The 20,815-nt window shown below is 40.8% G+C and overlaps 3 protein-coding genes across 8 annotated transcripts in view; 1 reads left to right on the top strand and 2 right to left on the bottom strand.

The window, feature by feature from the left end:
- Positions 1 to 415: 415 nt before the first annotated feature.
- Positions 416 to 16,004, bottom strand: LOC125978771 (kinesin light chain 1). 5 transcript variants are annotated; one of them, XM_049736421.1, is made up of 16 exons: positions 15,851 to 16,004; positions 11,952 to 12,222; positions 11,582 to 11,812; positions 11,206 to 11,287; positions 10,846 to 11,074; positions 10,657 to 10,744; positions 10,200 to 10,301; positions 9,748 to 9,921; positions 9,437 to 9,536; positions 8,631 to 8,683; positions 8,312 to 8,379; positions 7,573 to 7,681; positions 6,891 to 7,043; positions 2,054 to 2,178; positions 1,917 to 1,974; positions 416 to 1,483 (listed from the first exon to the last, which is right to left on the bottom strand). In XM_049736421.1, exons 2-16 carry the CDS (start codon positions 12,198 to 12,200, stop codon positions 1,403 to 1,405), a joined length of 1,902 nt encoding a protein of 633 aa, XP_049592378.1. In that variant the 5' UTR covers positions 12,201 to 12,222; positions 15,851 to 16,004; the 3' UTR covers positions 416 to 1,402. The 5 variants fall into 5 exon arrangements, with proteins under 5 accessions (XP_049592378.1, XP_049592381.1, XP_049592379.1 ...); XM_049736424.1 differs by having other exon boundaries at positions 6,918 to 7,043; XM_049736422.2 differs by lacking the exon at positions 15,851 to 16,004 and adding an exon at positions 13,779 to 13,951.
- A 439-nt stretch (positions 16,005 to 16,443) lies between these two features.
- mrpl2 (mitochondrial ribosomal protein L2) lies at positions 16,444 to 18,263 on the top strand. Its single transcript, XM_049736440.1, has 8 exons — positions 16,444 to 16,603; positions 16,741 to 16,826; positions 16,901 to 17,078; positions 17,174 to 17,315; positions 17,391 to 17,506; positions 17,585 to 17,695; positions 17,864 to 17,937; positions 18,012 to 18,263. The coding sequence occupies exons 2-8, from the start codon at positions 16,755 to 16,757 to the stop codon at positions 18,219 to 18,221; spliced, it is 903 nt and encodes a 300-aa protein (XP_049592397.1). The 5' UTR covers positions 16,444 to 16,603; positions 16,741 to 16,754; the 3' UTR covers positions 18,222 to 18,263.
- The window catches only part of zmp:0000000755 (phosphofurin acidic cluster sorting protein 2), a 33,555-nt gene continuing 30,989 nt past the window's right edge, over positions 18,250 to 20,815 (bottom strand). For both annotated transcript variants that reach the window (XM_049736404.2, XM_049736405.2), the window contains one exon: positions 18,250 to 20,675. In XM_049736404.2, the coding sequence (XP_049592361.1) occupies positions 20,560 to 20,675 (116 nt within the window). In that variant the 3' untranslated portion in view covers positions 18,250 to 20,559. The remainder of the gene's footprint in view (positions 20,676 to 20,815) is intronic.

Genomic DNA, 20,815 nt, shown 5'->3' with positions numbered 1-20,815 from the left:
TGAGCTTTCAATGTGGAAAGGAATACCAAGATTCAAACCCAGAAACTCATGACTGTGAGGCTGATGTTATTACCACTAACCACTGTGCTGCCACATCGTTTTTAAATGTCAATATTTGCGCCTGAAATGCAAATACACTAGATATGAAAAGTTTGCACACCTCTATATTCATGTTAGCTTTATGCTATTAAAAGCTTTATGCGCCATATAAAAAGATCAACATGAATCGTTTTATATGAATAATCTACAAAAATAGACAACAGAGGTAAAATGGTTACACAAGTGTGCACAACCGTTTCTAATATTTTGGGGTATATTGGCTCTATTTGTTCATGACACAAAAACTGCCATTTGAAGAGAAATGTGCAGCATTGTTTTTAATCACTTAAAATTTTAAAGACATGACAAAACATGGTGAGATGAATGTGAATTTTAATTCTGAATCAAGTCACTATTTGAACATCTTGGAAGCAACTGCCTACTGACAACAGAATCACTGTTCTATTAATCACTGTTCTAATCCTGTGCCCAAATAAAATAATAATAATTAGCCAGTATTTCAGTTCTTTTGAGGAGCTTCATTTAAAAGACAGAAGACAGGCATTTGAGCATTGTGCAAATCAATGCCAATCACATTGTAGCAAACTTAACAAGCATTATTTTTCTCATCAGTGTAAACAATTTCAAGTCAGAGTTGTTCACCCCTACTTAACTTCGCATGACATGGCACCAGAAAAAGGGGCACAATCAGTGACCCAATTTCCATCATTATAGACATTTTACTGTTAAACACTTTTAAAACAAAGAGGTGTTAATATGGGTGTTTCTCATTACTGATGAGTTGTCTGGTTAGTGTTGTGAACTCAAAACTTAAAGACGTGAAAGTAGCAACATATTTGACTTCCAAATGTACATTGGTCCGTGAGTCACGTGACGACAGTGAGGTATTCATTCTCTCCATGTCCCAAAGCTTTAACCCAATAGCGCATCTCAACAGGCAAATATTATAGACAAGTGTAGTTTTAACAATCATGTCAAATTTACAAGACATCATTTCAAAAACCTCTACACAGCTCATTTCTTCATCAAGACTAAAATCAAATACATAATTAGTACAGCATCTGTGCAGAAACAAAACACTCAGCATAGTTAAAAAAAAAAAAAAGACTGGCACAGAATATGGAGCTTAATGTCATGGTGCTAAAAAGCACTCATAGTGCACAATGATGATAAAGAATCAAAATGGTGGCAAGGTTATACTATGACAAAGGAAAGCAGGCACAATTACAAAAGAATCCCAGTGCACTCAAACAAGTAAAAGGGTCTTTGGATGCGAGTACCAGGAAGAAACATCTTTGGGTCTGGTGATGCCAGGTCTGGAAGATCGGCTTGGAAGTCTAGATCAGTTTCCGGAGTACAGATTCATGGTGCTGGAGCTCAGGCCTCGGCTCACTCGCAAATTATTGCTTCCCCGAGGCTGAGACTGAGATGTGATTGTTAAGGACATAATAGAAAATTGAGTTGGTGTTTGTTCACAAATCTCCAGCAATAATAATAATATTTCCCTTAAAGCAGGGGTGTCAAACTCATTTTCTTCGCAGGTCGCATTGTAGTCATAGCTTATTTCGGAGGGCCATTATGACTGTCAACCCAAATAAATGTATGAGCACCTCATGTTATATATAGTAGAAGCTACAAAACAAACTGACAACTCGTTTTCTAATCAGACGAATAAAAACTGGTCAAATATTTAAAAAAAAAAAAAAAAAGAGTGAAGACAATTTGCAATTCTAGTAATGACACGAATTTGATGCACAATTTGTCTTCGCGGGCCACATAAAATGACGTGGCAGGCCGTATCTGGCCCCCGGGCCTTGAGTTTGACACCTGTGCTTCAAAGTCACATTGTGCATCACCTGTAACGCCTCATCACTTGTCTTGTTCAGGTAGTTCAATGAAGCCGCTCGCTTCATGCTGGCAAGCAGAGAAGCAGTTAATGGCACGCAGACGAGAGACTTCAAAGATAAATCTTTTTTTGTTTTGCATCTCTTACTTGGTGCTACGAGGTTCAGGCGGTCCATTGCCCTGCAGTTTCTTAACTAGCAGCTCACTGCTACGACGCAGAACGTCTCGGAGTTTGCCCAGAGAGCCGCTGCGCTGGAGGGTTCCGCTGCCGTCCTGCACAAATGCACTCATCAAGCCATCTGATCGGAACCCTGAACACAACCTTGAATCACACTCAAGTCATCAGAGAATTATTTTATCATTCATTTCTGGCTACATAAATACAAGCCATTTATCGGGACATATTTAACAAGTGCAAGTGGGATTGAGATATAAATATTTGGTTAAAGTAAGCTTCATCGCCAACAGAGGGAGCTGTACATTGTCAACGTTGAAGCTGGCTCTATTTGTGCCAGTTTTTCGAACATGTATTTTATATTTATACGGAGTAGTGGTTCAAATGCAGAATTCATGTCCCACAAGAAACAAATCTGCTGATAGTACAAAAAAATATCAAAGGGCATTATGAAAATAAAATGAAGTACAACTCATTTTACTTCATTTTTTTGAAGTAAATTCACAAATAAAAACAGCACTGTACTGTAGAGCCACATACGGGCAGTTTACGTTCTTTAATTTTGAATCCGTGACGCATTTATATCATCATATTTGTTGCGTTAATATTGCACCGCCCGCTGCCTAATTGGTAAATTGTTTTATTGTAAAGTTAAATACAATTAGTCAAATAAACAAATCACATCTACATAGCAGTGTTGTTAGAAAGCTGGTTAATTATTCTTAAATTATGAATGACAACTTTATAGTGTGAATGAGAACTCTGAAGTGACTCCACTAATATGGCGTGATCAGGAAAAGAAATTCTGAACATGTAAAATAGTTGTGAAATCATTCAATAATGTTAATGTGCTACTAGATTAAAATATATATATATATATATATATATATATATATATATATATATATATATATATATATATATATATGATAGCTAGCTTTGGTGGCCCCAAAATAGTTTTAATATAAATATTCCACTGGAAAAGAGAAAGTTCACAAATGAAAAAACTTTATTTGAGATACCAACAAGTGTTGATGCAACCATCTTCACAATGCAAATTGGTAAATATGATGACGCAGTTCTACTACTAGTGCTACTAGACTTAATGTAATATTCTTCTACATTGGAGAAATGAAGTCACACTTTAGCTATATGTCAAGAGTAGACAGTTCAATAAATAGGCATTCCACTAACACAACATTATTGATATTATAATTATGTGTCGCACATGGTCAATTCGAAAGCTGAGGGTAGAACTACTAGAGGTATAGATGCACTCATGGAAAGGAATGAAGAATCATGGCAAGTTGAAGACTGAAGCCAGAAAGTGAATGCAGCACGAGCACACCAGCCGACGACAACACTTTCAAGGTGTTAAAAGTCAATGTAACATTCACTTTGTGAAACACTCGAACTAGTTGTTGTGGATGTTGAGGTGGAGAAAAAAAACAAACGTTTCCACCGAGGTGACGATGTTTAAGTGTGTGACCGCTGTGACTGTACACACAAATATACTCACTAAACGTTACTGCGATTCACGGCTTCTGCTTGAATTACACGAAGAAAAGGCAATAATGCATATTTGAGACTGCGACATTTGAATCTCATTTCTAATTGGTCTTTCCTGACACAATGTACAAAATCATGCCGTTTGTTTTCTCATTTGCAAGCGCAACCTTTTGTGTGACGTGCGCATGTAACACACCGAAAAGGAGGGCAAAGAGCAAGGACGCTGAAAACGGGAATCGCAACGGCAAAATGAATTACCATGGCAACAGCTTGATGTCAGAATCGGATACCGACAATTCTGCGATTGATTTAAATACGACTGCCTTAATATTCAACCACGAAAAGTGTGCTCAAAAATGTAAACAAATCATACAAAATAAAATAAAGCTCTTTTGTTTTGAAATCTATGTAACAGAACAATAGACTCCCTTTCTCTCTCGTCGACTCAGATGCGAACATTTTGATATGAACGTGAAATGATATAGTACCACGACAATTTCGGCGTTTGACCTCAAAATTAGTTCACAACGTTAAACACACAAAAAACCCTGCAAATTTAAAAAAAAGATAATGTGGCTAAATAGAGCGCTTGGCAACTTTGAAATAAAAATGAGTAAAGTGTGATAATGGTTTTCGAATTGAGAGACAGGAATTCAGTCTGTTCAGAATACACTGTGTGCAACATACATACAAGCGAATTGAGGGAAAGAAAATGAAGGTAGCGAGACTGAGGTTACGTACACAAACACACACAACCACACTGAGGGAAAATTTTCAACATAAGGTTAGCAGAAGGAAAGGATAGTGCCAGAGAGAGACGAAAAACTTGGAGGGACCAAGATGAGAAGACCAAACGTCCCGGTAGTTCTCGGTCGGACCGCGGACTGATGTGACAGCTGAGGGAGGGGAAGAGGGGCTCTCTCTGTTGGGGAGAAGGGGACGAGGGCAACGGAGAGAGGCGACAACACATATCCTTTAGCTATTGGTTGAGGGAGGGAGAGAGGGATAATCTTGATGGTTTAGGCCTGATAAGAGAGAAAAGAGAAAGAGACAAAAAGGGCACAGGTTGTAAGATGACCAGCTCTGGGTTGGTCCTCCTTCCTCACATCTCTCCTACCTTTCTCCTACCATACACTATTTCCAACAACTAGACCAAGATTTGTTGACTCCAATTCATTGATCTAAAAGTAAAACATATTCTCAGGACTTTACAGTAGAACATCTCAAGTTAATGTCTTGGAATTTGGACAATTTTGGTAGGAGGGGTAGCAAATGTAATATCCACTGGCGGAGCTTGAGGGGGAGTTTTGTTTTGCAGACGCCGCCCCTCAAGGTGGAAAAAAAAAAAAATCATAGCTCCACCAGTGGAAATTTCTTCCATTTGCATAATTTAAACCCAGACAAAATGATGAAACCAAACGAGGACAAGCAGGATCATTGATTGCAGCAAGTTAGTGTCTGCAGTTGCTGTGACTCAGCTATTTTTGGTTCCTTTTTGGGCAGCACAGTCTGAACTTGGCACAGTGAGTGTTTGCTGCAGGGATGGACCATTAGCAAGCATCAGCACTCAAATGGATACACTTAAAATCGAGTGTGCATTGATTGACCAGATGGGATTTTGAGACGTTTTGTAGCGGGCCTATGTAACATTTTGATCCGAATCCTCCACTTTCCCTGTCACTACAACAGTTCACACAAAAGCAGTAACTACATATCAACCCAGCTGACCTTGAACAGAGACGTTAAGGGAGAGTACAATCCACTGAATGTAGAAAAGAATTTTGATTGACACGCTGATTGGTTGTCATGGCAATAGTAACCAACAGGGTTAGTGAAGACGGGGGGAGGGAGCCAAGGATGAAAAAAGACAGCATGCAAACAGACAAGCATTTAGCTAGAAGCAAAAAGCAGGAGTCAATTTGCGCATATTATGAAAACACACACACACAGATTCATAATCAACACATCCACAGTTTTGTTGCCATCATCTAGACCTCAGCAGAGACTAACATGAAATGGTGTATGACAAAAACAAGTAAACGTATCGATGAATGTGCCTCGACAAAGATTTCCACAATTTTGCTCATCGGTTGTACGAGCCTGATGCTGTACACCTTGTTTTGAAAATTAAAAGATGGCTGGAAAGTCGTCAGTCCTGCAGTCAAACTAATTATGGCAAATGAGTGTTCAGAAACAAAATAAAAGCAAAAATAATGGATCTTGTATGTCATTTGTATGACATTTTAGGAAACCATCTGTATGTCATTACGTTTTATGAAGCATTACTGCATAGCAATTGCATTCAAACCGATGGAGACACACTCACACAAGTGTTACCACACAGCCCCACCCTTTTCCTTTACGTACAGTAAAGTGAGAAACAGACATCAGGTTAATATGTGCGGCACCTCTGTGAGAGCACACAGTGCATGGGCGCATGTTTATGGGTTAAGTCCATTGACTGGACTAGAAATGGCTGCATGCATGTTTAAAGCACGGGACTGCAGTGTGTGCGAAGCACAGGCTCAGTTAAGACGCATCTATTGGCACAGTCATGTAAAATTCACCACGGGGTTTCTGCTAACTAGGACACGCATCTACAGTAGCGGTGTTTTTCTAAGTGCACAAATCGCTGCACTCAATGTCTGGCACGAATTTTAAAGCATTACAACTGCAGCTAACCTTCATATTAGGTGCACACACTATTGGGCACTGGAAAAAGTCAACATTATATTTTGTGGTTCACATTAGGAACATGCTAATGAGAGTTCTAGATTTTATTGTTTTTTAAAATGTGACTCGTATGTGAATTACGGGGTAAATAACTATGATGCCAAGGTGCTGCAGCATGAGCCTGTGCCATATTTTTACAACTCCTCTTGTGAAAAAGCCATGCCAGCAGAACACGGCAAGCAATGAACAGCAACACAAAAATGTGAATTGAGACACTTGTCAAATAGGACATGTCGCCGTGCCAAGACACTCAATCAGCTTTCTCGTTCAACAAAAAGATTTGGATGGAAACCTCTCATTAGAAGGACAAGGCAAAAGGGAGCTAGTACAGAAAACATTCACAGAGTATATCGAGTCCAGATCAAAACAAGGTACTTGGGTTATATATTATTGTCACTAATTGGTGACAATTGCAGAATGTTTAACAAATCACATTGTAAAATGGTTATTAAAAAAAAAAAAATCTTCTGAAACCAGTCAACGCCCCCTTTAATATAATCAAGCTGTCCTGTTCCTCCAATGAGGGCCACCGGCTTGTAAGACTCAGTTCAAGTGGATTTGTACTCACCCCGTTCCACTCCACGCCCATACTCACTTCCTCGCCAGCTTCGGAGCCGCTCTCGTACTTGACACTGGTCAGGCTCTCCCGGCTCCTTCGCCTGTCACCATCTGCGTCCTTCAGAATCTCCACCATGCGTGTCTGATGGATGGGGTCAATACCCTAATGGGAAGAACACACAGAGGAAACGAAACCATAATCACAAAGTTAAACATTAGCAAGAGGATAAAGGATGAAAGTGTGTGGATGTATGGGAATATTTAAAGAGGAAGACAAGTCAAATATTTTCTTTACAAAAATGTTCTATGCAAGTTATTTTCAGTCAACATCAAGTGGCAAAATGGCCACCCAATGAGATGGCTTTGTTTTATCCATATTCCAAAAACGTAATTAATAATCAATGTTTATTGTTGCTTGACTTTGCTTTGAAGTTATTTAAGATTAGTTCAGAAGAAATATTTTCTATGGCTGTGAAATGGGAGTGATGTTTCAGGGTGAAAGGTGAAGGCTCTAGAGCGGCCATCACTTACTGTGTTGCTCTGGATCCAAAGCAATGTTGAAAGAGAGAGGGAAAAAAAATAGAATGAGATTGGCTCTCCTAATACATTTTAGAATTGGGGAAATAAACAGGAAATGCTTGGCTGTTTGGTGCGCATACATGTTACGTGTTCATTTCTGAAATGTGGCGAACCTGCTTGCGGGATCTAACGGCACACTCCTCCAAGGTATCGGCAGCTTCAAGCTTGCCCTGACGGCGGTACAGAGCCCCCAGGTTCCTCAGTGTCGTGTTCACGGTGGGGCTGCAGACAAGAAACAAGCATACAATTTTGATCAGCTTTAGTCAAACTACATTTCTTGAAACCTTTTGAAACCATTTCGGCAGCAAAGCATGAATAATGCAGCTCATGACATTACTGTAAATGTCCCAATTGTTTCCAGGATGATGGGGAGCTGATAACTGCTCTAGTATGTGTGGTAGATTAAATCACACAAGCGAAATGAAGCGCTGCATTCCACAAAACTGGGGCATGAGAGATATTCACTCTCACTAGGAATAGTGCAATAGAGCACTACTTGACGTTCTTGTTCGGGACAAATCCACATAGCATGACTTCGCTAAATCAGATATTAAATACACACAGCACCCAAACCTGAATTAGTAAATAATCACGTAAACTATATTTAATGTACAAACCTTGATATCAGCATTTATCTGAAGATATGTCACCACTTATTAAAATTGTTTTGTTGTTGTTGACTTCAAACTAGAATGCTGAGGTAGGGCCAAAAAGGTTCAAAATGGGTTATTTCCAGTCTTCAAGTTGCGGCAGTTCAAGATTATTTTCTGATTTCCCCTCATAATTACTTCTCTTGTAACTGCTTAACGCTGTATAATTCAAAGTGTCTTTACGACAGCAAGAGGGCCCCACCTGTTGACTTTGCAGGCCTTGTACCAGCCTCCATACTCTCCATAGGGCGTGTTGTCCCTGTGCTTGCCCTGGAAGTAAAAGGAAAAAGGCAACTGTGAAAGGGAGGGAGTGGTGTAAACCAGACAAACAGGATTTTGTTTTTGTTGACCTATAATAATGACTTGCCCAAAGGGGTTATGACTGAGTCTAAGGTTTTGCATGATGAAAGTGGAATCTGAACTAAACTTATCTGTTTGTTGCTTTAATGGTTTTTCAATGTGTCATTGTTCCTGTGTACTACTTGTAAATGTCACAACTAGGATCGCATGGAAAACCTCACCTTGCTCATCTCCTCTCTTTCCTCGGCGTGCATCCAGATAGGTTTGTTTTCAGCTGCAGACACACACACGGGAGAGGTTCGACCAATTGTGCAACACCAGTGGAATTCACTTTGCTGAGTCCGTGATCAAGTATTCATGATGTTTTCAACTGGCTGAGCATAGCATATTGCCCTTCAAGAATAGAGGTTGAATCTGTTTCTGTATTTGCATTGTGCGCAATAGTAAACTAAATTTAAATTTGAAAAGAAAACCAATCTAAAATATGGATGTGGATACGGTACAGTTTGCATTAAATGTGATTGACTACATGGAAAACAAACTGTGGCTGATTTTGTACGTGCGGGACTTTTCTTCTGAGAAATCTTATTAAAGGTTGTATTTGAAAGATAAAACTGTCAAGAGAAATTTACCAAAAAAAGCCGACAAAAGCCATTTTCCTTTCTTATTCAAAGCGCATCTAATCTCAGGAGAATGAAATCACCTTTCTCAGTCATAACTAAAAGAGAATGCAATTGCCAGAGTTGAGACCAACACTTTTTATTTCTCCAAAAGCCCTTTGTTTTGAGTCTCTGAGTCCTTTAAATGGTGAAGGCAGGCAGCCTGCTTAGAACACCGTCCACTTTTTAACCATCTGTCCAGCACTCCTCACTAGTGTGAGATAAATAGTAGGTAAAAGATGAAACAATAGTGGAGGACAAAAAAAATAAATAAAAAACTGAAGGGCAATTAAAAGTAAATCTATTCTACTTTTTCATTTTTTAATGTTAGTATTCTTTGTTATGAACTAGCTTGAGCAAGTCCTTACCATCAACAGATCCAAACTCCTTCTCATGGGCTCGAGTCAGAATCTCTTTGTAGAGAATCTCAGCTTCCTTGTATTTTCCCTGTTTGAGAAAGCAGGACGCCTAGAGAACAGAGAGGGGGCGGGCGGGGGGATTACTTAAATTATAAACCCAGAAGACTTCAAGAGAGAAGGAAGCGACCTGTGCAGTTACTCATGTTCAGTCATTTAAATCATTTTATTTCCATCTCGCAGCTTCAGGGAGCTACAAGCAAGTCAGCTGACGAGATGCTGCTGCTTTGCACAACGACTGCCTTTGTGGCACATCTACTCACCAGATTATTCTTGGTTTTGGCCACGTTGGGATCATCCGGGCCCAGCCTACACTCGTAGATCTCCAGGGCACGGCAGTAGTAGTATTCCACCTCTTCGTACTTGCCTTGATTCTGACACAGCAGAGCCAAGTTGTTCAACTGTTTGGCCACATCTGGATGGTCCTTCCCCAAGACCTGATGGAAGCCATACATGTTTTTATCAACATATTGATGAGTCTCTCATTACTTCTCTTTGCATCGATCCTTCTGTTGCTGACCCCCGGGAGCCGGAGACGCTTTGATCAGCAATCAGTGGGTGTGACTAAAGCTTTCCCACAATTCCTTTCCCACAATGACAGTATTCTCTCTTTTATAGATGCTGGTGTTAAAATGGAAATTCTTACAATGCACTAATTGTTCACTGTTCTAGCTCTGAGGTCAGATGTTGTGGAAGCCAGGGGTGTGCAACTTACCTTCTCTCTGATCTCCAGAGCCCTCTTGCATAGAGGCTCAGCCTCCTTGTACTTCCCCCTCTTTCCATAGAGTACGGCCAGGTTATTCAATGTTGCAGCAACCTGCACAGCATGTAGAGAGAGACGATAGCAAATGAAATACGCCATTCTTTTTCCAAAAATCATTTTTTGAGCAAATCGTAAAGTCTGACGATTAAACCAACATTTTGTAACATCTGATTTAGCTTGGTTTATGCGCCAACTTTGTGTATTTGACATCAAGATAGATAATTGAACTTATCAGAAACCCAGTTCTGAGTAGAAGGGCAAAACATCTATACATCCTGAGGCAGTGGGAGTAAATAAAAGAGAAGGTACAGCAATTACATTCTTGCCGAGTCTCTGAGCAATTGTGACCGGTTACCAATAGAACATTAACATGTCTATATTGATGTTGCCGTAACAATGGGAGTCTTACAGCAGGATGGTCTTTCCCCAGGGTCTTCTCCCGGATAGACAGAGCATCGTTGAGAAGATGTGCAGCCTCTTTGTATTTATTTTGATCCCTGGGAGACAAAGACAGTTGACAGCAAGAAGTGACACGATTCAAACAAACGACAGGAAATATGGGCGAGAGCTCAAATTGTCAAACTGAGTCATTTCTAACCTATAAACTAAAGCCAAGATGTTGAGCATAGTAGCCACATCGGGGTGGTCGTGTCCAGAGGTTTTCTCCAGGTCCTCCAACGCTTGCTTGCAGAGGGGCACAGCGACCTCGTACCTGCCCTGGGAAGCGTATTGGATCACCAGGTTGTGTAGTGTTCTCAAACGAGCCGGGATCTCATAGCCGCCTTGCTGGGCTGCAGCCACTGCTGCGCTGTTGTGTTGATGTTGCACTGCGTAGGCAAAAAAAAATGCAATGTAAGCATGAGGCCGGGGGGAAAAAAAAAAAACTAGCTAATCGGAACAAATATCCAAGTTGGAGAGAGTACACTATATTGTCCTTGCTAAATGATGTAGGTCTTACTTCCTTGGCCATGCTCCTCTTCATCATTGGGGAAGAGATCATCCAGTGAGTCCTTTGGTGTTTCTCTGTCCTTTTCCTCCTGCTGAGATTAAGAAGAAATCAAAATATGAAATGACATCTCAAAAATGACAATTCTAATTAGATAATACATTGGGTGAACTTTTACACCCTGAGTGATGACACGTTTATACGGTTTTGCCATTGGAACCAATCCCTGAGGCTAACCATAACTACAAGGTGGCCCTCTTTGAAAATGAGTTGGACCCACTCATGGGTCAATGGAGAACTTCTTAAACCATACATCTGGAATAATTATCAAGAGAGGGCTTGATTTGGAATAAAAATAGCTGTAAAGTTACTGTGAGACTTGACTTACGGTGGGGGAGACGTCTTCATCATATTTCTTGAGCTGGTTCATGAACTCCAGATGTTTCTTTTCTTCCTCGAGCTGAGCTACGCTCTGCTCGCTCTTCTGCAGCTTCTGTTGGGTGTTGGCTAGCTCATCCCGCAGCCACTGGTTCTCCTGGCAGAGCCTCCTCACCTGTGCGCGCAGCTTCTGCTTCTCTGACTCCACCGCATTCAGGTGGTTGGACAGAGCCATCATCACCTAGGAGGGCAAGAACATTAAGAACGTTGGCTTTGAACTAAACTAGTCAAAAGACGCAACAGGAAGAAAAGAGTGTGGAATCATCCGAGGGTTCAACACACGCAATCATCAATATTGGCAGTTATTGATCCGGTGCTACCTGTGCTTCACCAAGTCCCAGCTCAATCATCTCCACTGACTTGCGCAGCAGGTTGGACTTCTCATGCACCAGGTTGGCCTCTTCATCCTTTTTCAGGCACTTGATAGTCTCCACGAGACTGTGGAGAATGGAGTTGTGCTCATTCTTGAGGGCTTCCAAACCCTGAATCACCAGTTTGGTGTTGGATATGATCTCCTCTTGAGAGAGCTTTTCGAGCTTCTCTTCCCGGGCATACACCATTGTGGACATCTTTACGGTTGCTCAGGGAAACCTGGAGACGATACACAAAGTGGAAGATGGTATTACACAACTGATGACAATGCAAAAGGAGCCAGGAGAATCTAAGACCTTGCAATTTTAGGGTGTATATTATTGATGTCCTATTGTGCTAAGCCAAGTCTTGGCCTGGCTGAGAAAATGTCGCCGTTTGACGGTTTTCTAAATAACTGTATGGTGAGCCAAGCTGTTTTCTCAGTCCAGTGACTCATTGAGCCACTTCAGTTGTCCGCTATATACAAAAAGGGGCCCTGCCCTTCCAGCTTGAAATCCAGGCAGCTGTGAGTGAGCTCACACGCTCGAGCATCAGTGAGGATGAAAATGAGAGCTAAAAGTCAGCCAACATCTGGGAGAATTCTGCCAGTTGGCCACTCCAGGTTTTGATCACTCTCCATTTTGCCATTTTGAATCAAAGCGTAGGCCCCTTCCATAAAGTATGAGAAAAAAAGAAAATAACCCAACATCTCAAGTAGCTGCAACCTTCACAGTGGAAACCTTACTGCCTTGAAATGCAGTAATAATCTGGCTAATGCAAACTTGGTACAACCACTCAAAAAGGGTGTGTTACTACTACTATCTACTAGTTATGACTTTACCCTGATGTTTGGCATTTCACATCCAGCTCAACTCTGTTATTAGACATTGGCAGTGGCACCAAAGTTAAAGATTTTTTTTTTCTTTACTCTCATGTTCATGGACCGGCTTAGTCTAATCTTCTGAAGAATTCATGACGCTTTCTGAGCAACTGGAAAAGTCTCTTTTCTTCAGTCACTATATTTTGTTCAAGTCAGACCTGGGCAAAGTATGACCTGGTAGTCCAGTCTCAGTGAGATACCATGATGAGCATCAAAATGACCAGAGCTTGTCAAACATTTGCTATGCATTTAAATTCATTGGAGTACATTTCCTCCGTGTTTGAGTGGTTGAAAAATCCGTATATGAAAAGGCCTCAGATAGTCGATACAGATCTGCGCACTTTGGTGCCAGTCAAGGACAACAGCTCTGCTTTGATACAATAAAACAGTCAGCGCGCCCTAGAAACATCAAGTTAATTTTTTTCAAAGTCTTTATAGAGGTACTAAAGTGTCATAGCTTTTGTTTAATCTTTAACATGTTGTCATTTAACAAAAAGCACGCACAAAGAAATGGCTACACTCTTAATTCGCCTATGAAGTCGCTTCTTCTTAAGAGTGAACTGTACAACGGTGCTTTCAGGAGCTCATACATATTTTCCAATTTCTGCTCCCTGCCAAGTATCAGGATTCAGGCAGCCTCCCATTTTATAGCATAATAACATGCAACACATGTCACCATACTGCACATCAACAGATGTTTGAGCTCCTAGCTCCGGCAGATGGCTTTGCAATAAAATCGTAATCTCAAACCAAAGTGGGTAAACAGTATGAACGTTATGTTATTATGAACACTGATAGAAAAGAACAGAACTATGGAAATAACAATGGTTGGTTCTCAGAGTACCTTGAGTTAAAAACAAGCCTCCAAATTTACTGTTTGGAAGCAGTTGAAGATTATTCCAGCTATGACACTAACCTGTTTACGTTGCAAATCGGAGCCTTACAAGTCTGGCATGAAGAATAATTCATAAAATAATCACTTGTCTTCCAGTAACACACACAGCAGCACGCACAGAATAGACAGCGCTCAGCCGCAGAGACCCTTCGAGAAACAACAAAGGACGCTGTGCCTTCATGCAAATGTAGGACACTGTGGGCGGGGGAGAGAGAAAGGGAGAGCGCAGGTACACTACAGGGAGAAAAGGGATGCTTGTGTCTGTAGGATGACGTTGACCTTCCTGCTGCTTCACCGCCAACAATTGGCATCAGCTAAGGTAGCCCCGCCCAACGCTGGAAGAGCAGAGCAGCGCAAAGGAGCGGGTTGGATGGGGGCAGGGAGCCATGGAGATGTGCACCTCTGCAGCCACACACAAGGGAATAACAGTAACGACGAGCCACAACGGGAAAGGCTCTATGGCAAAGTTTAAAGACACAAAAAGATGCACAACTGCCTTCCAGGATTAGTCCTTTACACTAGCTGGAGTACTTCAGATCTGCGCTAAAGGATCATTAAAAAAAATGAGTAAGAATTGAATCAGGAGAAAGGTCTTCTATGTTTACTATTCAACTTAAAGATATTTTTAGATTCAAGACGACAACTTGGATGCTGCACCAAAATGGAAACTGTATTAAATACGGCAACGCTACAGTAATTACATAACTATATGCACAGTTTTGACCACATACTAGAAATACTACGTTAGTAGCAAGTTTTTTGCCTTCAGAAAAACGTCAATACGGAGTGAAGCCACATAAAAGAAAGTAGAAAGTAAGGTTGTTGTTTTTTCTTTTTTAAAACCACAAGACCCCTTGACAGACCACGAAAGTAACACCAAAAACATCTGACTAGGCAAGTCCTGATTAAAGTTACATTTTAAAATGGGGGTCAGGAATGTGTTTTTTCATACAAGCTGACTCACTCATGTTTGTCAATGACCAAAGGTCACAACATAACCACAATCATAACCTCCAGACATATCCAGTACTTTGCTCATGAGATGCAATAACCCAAGGAAGCTGATGATGGCTTGTTATGATACTCATAACAAGTACAACGTACAACCACACTTCAGCTGGCTCATTTGCTGAAAAATCTTCACGTAAAGCAAACTTAGGTCATATTGACAAGCGGGTTAGATTGGAAACCAAACTCAAAATGAAGCAGGTGCATCAGTAAACAACATGTCTTTGTCAGCATCACATGTCCAGATCAGATTACGTCGTTTTACATCACCGGATACCATCATTCAGCCATTTCCGGCAAGCATCCACATTGCAGAGACAGTCATCAACGAGGGTGTGGCAGGCTGGCCATCAGAAAAAACGAGAAATCTGCCACAAGCACCCACTGTACCAACCTTTTTATTTGTCTGATAAGTGTAATATGATGCATTTCTTGTAATCATTTCTATTTGGGTCTATAAACAAAAGGTCACATTGACAGCAATGTTGCTGTTTACCTTGATAGCAAGAGCTGGTACATTTCTCCAACTCAAATATAAAAATATCTGGTGATGTCATTTGGACGTGTTATATGACCATGAATCACATTTTGAAGCTAAGTACACCAGGATTTCCTAAATTACAACCAAGGAACGTTGCAGCACATTCAATGGTTTATTTACTTGACCATTATTACCTGAACTTGTGTTACAGCTATTGCATTCCACTGAACGCTGCATTAGGCAGATCATTTGTAACAATTACGTTCATTATGAAGATGCCACGTTGTCCTCCATCATGACGTAATTGATCAAGATTAAGGACAACGTCCTCGACCACGTATTAGTCCATCCACGGAGATGTTTTCACTAATGTTAAGAGTAAAGCTTTAAATATTGGTTCAGCTCTGTCGTCAGTGGCTTTTTAACTCAGCTAGCCTGTTAGCATCACCACTCCCTGTTTTTTTCTAGGTGCGGACTCAGTGCGTTTACATTTTCAAGGCATTAGCATGAGCGGACATTTGTGAAGATGAAAAGTATATTGATATGAGGTTACACGGAAGATCGCGCTGATTATAATATAGATAAAACGCAAAGATACACTTACCGACAGCCAGAACCTTCGGCTAGCCCAGCCCCTTTAAATGCAAAATGTCTCCAAAACCGCACAGCTTTCCCGTCAGTCTTTGCGAGCAAGTGAATCTCGTGACGTAATGTTTTGTTTTTGCTCTTTGTGTCGCAAAATTGAACATTTTTAACTAAAGGTTTTCATTGTGGTTGTGAAATCTCGCTCAATTTAAAACACGCCTTGGATTAACTAACATTGTATGCGCAATTTAAATTGAAAAATATCTTCCACAGTAAACGCTGGGGTGAAAAAGAAGCTAATGCTGCCATCGAGTGGCCACATTTATTCAGCGTTTGGTTTCACTGTATGACCCTAACGAGGATTATAATCAATTCAGAAAACGGATAGATTACATTCTTTAGCATCTGAATGCAAAAGTTTCATTTTGTCTCGTGCATTGCGTCGCGTTAAGGAATCACCTCCAATGACATATGTGGAAAGCGTATATGATTATGCTGTGAGGTTACAGAACTAAATGACATCTTTGTCACGGGAGAAAATCCATCAAGGGCTTGTTGTTACTCTATTAACATTTAAGTTATGACAAAAGGGCTCTGCAAGCTATTTTAAAAACTGTTAAAATACCGAGGGATCAACAATAAACCAACATTGAATGATCATTTACTGCGTTGTCCGGATACACGTCATCATCATGCGACCCGGGTGCTTGCACTTACTGTACCCACGAAGGACGACCAGGGAGAAAATTGTAATGAAGTGAACCGGATAGAGGTTTGTTTTTCATTGATTACCAAATTTCGTTTATGATATTAACTTTGTATATGATGAATGCAATATCAGACCGTATAAAATATGTCTCATAACCTCGCCAAGTAGTCCCACACAGTACTAGTTTGAATCCTATGCAGCTTTTAAAGAAGAGATGGCGATGACTTGTTTGAGTCGAGCCCTGAGTTCCCTCTTCATCTCCCCGCCTGCCTTGCTATGCTCTCAGGTCAGCATCTTATATCACAGGAAACAAATGACAACATTGCAAGAAGCTATTGTGCAGTTTTCTTGTGTTCACAGGTCAACTTGAGTGCTTTGGCATGTGTGCCAGTGTTATTACCTGCATCCAGTGCAGCTCCATGCCGGGGATTCCTCACCACAGCCTCTCTGGAGCAGAACAGAACACGGTGGAAGCAGACTGAGAAGTACACAGTTCGACCGATAGGGATGAAAAAGACTGGAGGAAGAGATCACACCGGTATTAAAAATTGGCCATGAATGGTTGTTTGTCTTTATCTGGCCTGTTCAGAGTTTACTATGATGGTAATCAGCACCTGTTTTGGTGCTCCTCAGGTAAAATCAGAGTACATGGCATCGGCGGCGGCCACAAACAAAGGTACCGCATGATTGACTTCCAACGTCTGCGATATGAGGAAGATAAAGGACGGGATCCCTTTGATGAGAAGGTTGTCCAAGTGCGATATGACCCGTGCAGGTAAGCACTCTCTGCTTTTTAACGTGTCAAATTAGTTGATGACTGCCCTCACCCGGTGTGATGCGGTCTCTCTAGGTCAGCCGACATTGCCCTCGTGGCTGGAGGCAGCCGCAAAAGATGGATCATTGCGACAGAGAACATGCAAGCGGGAGACATCATTAAAACATCGCCTGTCATTGCACGCATGGCAGGTAGGAAAGGAATTGCAGTCATTAACAGTAGTCATACACTGAGAGTTCTGTTGCAAGGAGGAATTGCTTGTTTTACAGTGTCAGCAAATGAGGGCGATGCCTACCCACTGGGAGCACTTCCTGTCGGCACCCTGGTCAACAATCTGGAAGTACAACCTGGGAGAGGATCACAGTATATTCGAGCTGCAGGTAAATGCTTTGCAATGGAAATAATCTTTATTTTCCTCACAATATTAAAATATCAATTCAATATGAAGGGAATATTTTAAGTTATTTAACATCTTTTAAGTGGCCATCCCAATTGAATGTGATGGCTTAAATTTGTGACTTTGTCGTACATCTAATTGACTTGATCAGGCACAAGTGGTGTTCTGCTCCGTAAAGTCAACGGAACAGCCATCATTCAGCTTCCGTCAAAACGTCAGGTTCAGGTGAGCTCACGTGGTGTAACATGATGACAAACCCTAAAAGTAATCTGCTAAGAAGTCAATGTCAACACACGCAGGTACTGGAGACCTGCATGGTGACGGTGGGCCGCGTGTCCAACGTGGACCACAACAAAAGGATCATCGGCAAAGCGGGTCGCAACCGCTGGCTCGGTATCCGCCCGTCAAGCGGTCTGTGGCAGAGGAAGGGAGGCTGGGCCGGACGCAAGATTAAACCGTTGCCGCCAATGAAGAGTTATGTCAACCTACCCTCCATTTCAGCTAACTGAATATGACATGCTTGGAATAAAGGAATACTTGTTTGTACAGAAGATTACAAATTTTATTAAACACAGCTGTTTGTGAGAGCATGGAAAGAAAAAATATATATAAAAATCCCAAACATATTTACAACTATAGTAAAACATGCAGAGTAACCCATATTCTTTTAGTGGTAAATTTAAAAATACTGTCACGTCCTTTAAAATAGGGTTTGTGCAAAGACACTGGGTGGCATCTGAAGCAACGGGACCAATGAGAAGGCAAGGTGTCCTTCCTGTTTTATCACTTAATGCCAGATTTAAGAGAAGTGTCAAAAGAGCAAAGCCTCTCATTGGTCCTGCCTTGTAAAACACCCCCATGCTACGGTAAAATTTAGGGCAAAGCTGGACTTTAGGTCTAATACATCACAGCAAACTTGACACTTTTGCCCTTTGATTATTTTAAATCATTTTGGTAATTACCCCTCAAAATTCAGCCCTGCTTCACAGCCAAAGTTCCATGATACATTATCTAAGGGCCTGTTGGTGTCCCAGCCAAGACAAGATGGTGACCCCTCTTAAAACGCAGGAGACGACCAAATCAGACTGCATAGTCTGCAGGCAGATGGCAGCTACAAAATAAGTGGCAAAAGGGGAAGTAACAGATGTGATGTGTTGAGGACACTCAAAGGAACTTGAAGCAATTAAACATACACTTGAGATAACCAGGAACCAGTCTTATCTCATCTATAGGTAGTGGTTTACATTTGAAAAGAAAAAAAAAACCCACCTCAAATCCAAACTGTCACAATTTGGGTGTCAATAATAAACCACATAAAAAGTGCATTACAAAATAAGGGAAATGTTGGAGAGTGTTGTTTTGAACAGAACAACTTCTTGAGTTGTGGAAACATACTGAATTTGGCATTTTGTCAAGAAATAAAGGTAAGCCATTTGTGCTTTCTACTTAGTTGGAAGCAAGTCACAATAATACATTTTATATATATTTATATACAGTATTTAAAAAAAAAAAAAAAAAAGCTTTTCACTCTAGAAAAAGAAACCACACACAAAAGGCAGTTTGTCCATAGGATTCCTGTTAAGAAGATTTCACGTAACAATAGTTAGGGAGTACCATAAAACGTAGGGCACGCCTATTCACACACACGAGCAGGCAGTGATTTGGACATCTGGCAAGACTCCATCGACATTTCATTGTACTGTAATTGCATCACGCCTAGCGGTAATGTCAAGGCGGGTTTTCCAATCGCACCAACACTTATGTGCATCTACAGCCACAGTGTTGCTGTATAAAACTTGATTAGGATATACAAATATTATGACTGATAACACAATTTGATCACTGCCAACAATCCAGTAATGCTAATACTGATTTCTACCACATTTGCATGTAGGAGTTTCACTTCAAGCAGGCCAAAAGCTTCGTGGGACACAGCAACAAAGTTCATTTTGGCACATCAATGCACATTTGCATTAAACACGACGCCAAGGTGTCATAATCAGCCCGATGTCAGTTCACCCAAAGAGAAAAAAAATAAATCAGTCGGGATAATAACAATTACAAACTTATCAGGGCTTAGAATAATCAATTTTGGCATTTAGCTCATAGGGATTTATTCTTTTTTATTTTATGATACCCTGTTTTTAAATAATTGTATCAAGTCTTCAGGACTGGGATCACTTGATGAAATTTTGAGTGATAAAAATGTGCGTTAGTCAATAGCTACCTTCCAGAATACCGAAATGAGTTGTCTTTGTTGCTTTAAAGTACACTAAAGCCAAGTCTTCGTTGTAGTTAAAATTTGGGGGAAAAAAAAATAAAAGGACGAACTGGAAAAGAGAGGGTTTCTGTCAAGATTCACAGCAATATTCCAATGACTCACATGGCCTCAAAAATGTCACGCACGCCACACTGCACATCACCATCGCACTCCATTTTCTAGAAAGTAACAATACATGTAGGATTTCACAGAAATAATAACATGTTAACAAAAAAAAAAACAAAGTGCAAACATAGCTGCCATCGTCAAAATGTGGCAAATTGTCAAAGGACCTCCAAGGCGGTAGCACAACTTTTACAAAATAGTACTTGTTCTTTTTTTTGTAGTGTGTAAAAAAACAAAACAAAGAAACAAACAAAACAAACAACAGCCAACAACATCAAAAACTCCAGAAGGACAACATGAAGGTGTGTCTGTGTGTATTGAACACATGGATGTGAAGTCAGTAAGATTTCCACAGGAAAACTATCACTGCTGTTGGCTTTCCCTCAAATTCTGTGGAGTCTCTGGATGAGACAAGTGCAGCGCAGAAGAGTCTGGTGGTTCCAAGCGGATGGTTGCCGAGGTCACACGGGTTTGGTGTAACCAAAAATTCCCACCGGGAATTGCTTAACATGAGTTGGCCACTGGGCAGCAAGTTGGAAAAACTTCACGTCGTTCCACTCCACTCCGTCGATGGTGACTATCACAGATGAAAGAGTAATCAATCAATTAAGAAGGTTGCTGATACCGTGGAAATGTAACAGAAAAAAGAATTTCTGATTCTCTTATTTTTGTTGTACTTCATGAAAGTAGCCTGATTATCGAGAGACGTTTCTTTCA

The sequence above is a fragment of the Syngnathus scovelli genome, chromosome 12, assembly GCF_024217435.2.
Source record: "Syngnathus scovelli strain Florida chromosome 12, RoL_Ssco_1.2, whole genome shotgun sequence".
Taxonomy (NCBI): domain Eukaryota; kingdom Metazoa; phylum Chordata; class Actinopteri; order Syngnathiformes; family Syngnathidae; genus Syngnathus; species Syngnathus scovelli.
The sequence above is the reverse complement of the archived record's forward strand: the minus strand, read 5'-3'. Positions and strand labels throughout refer to the sequence as shown.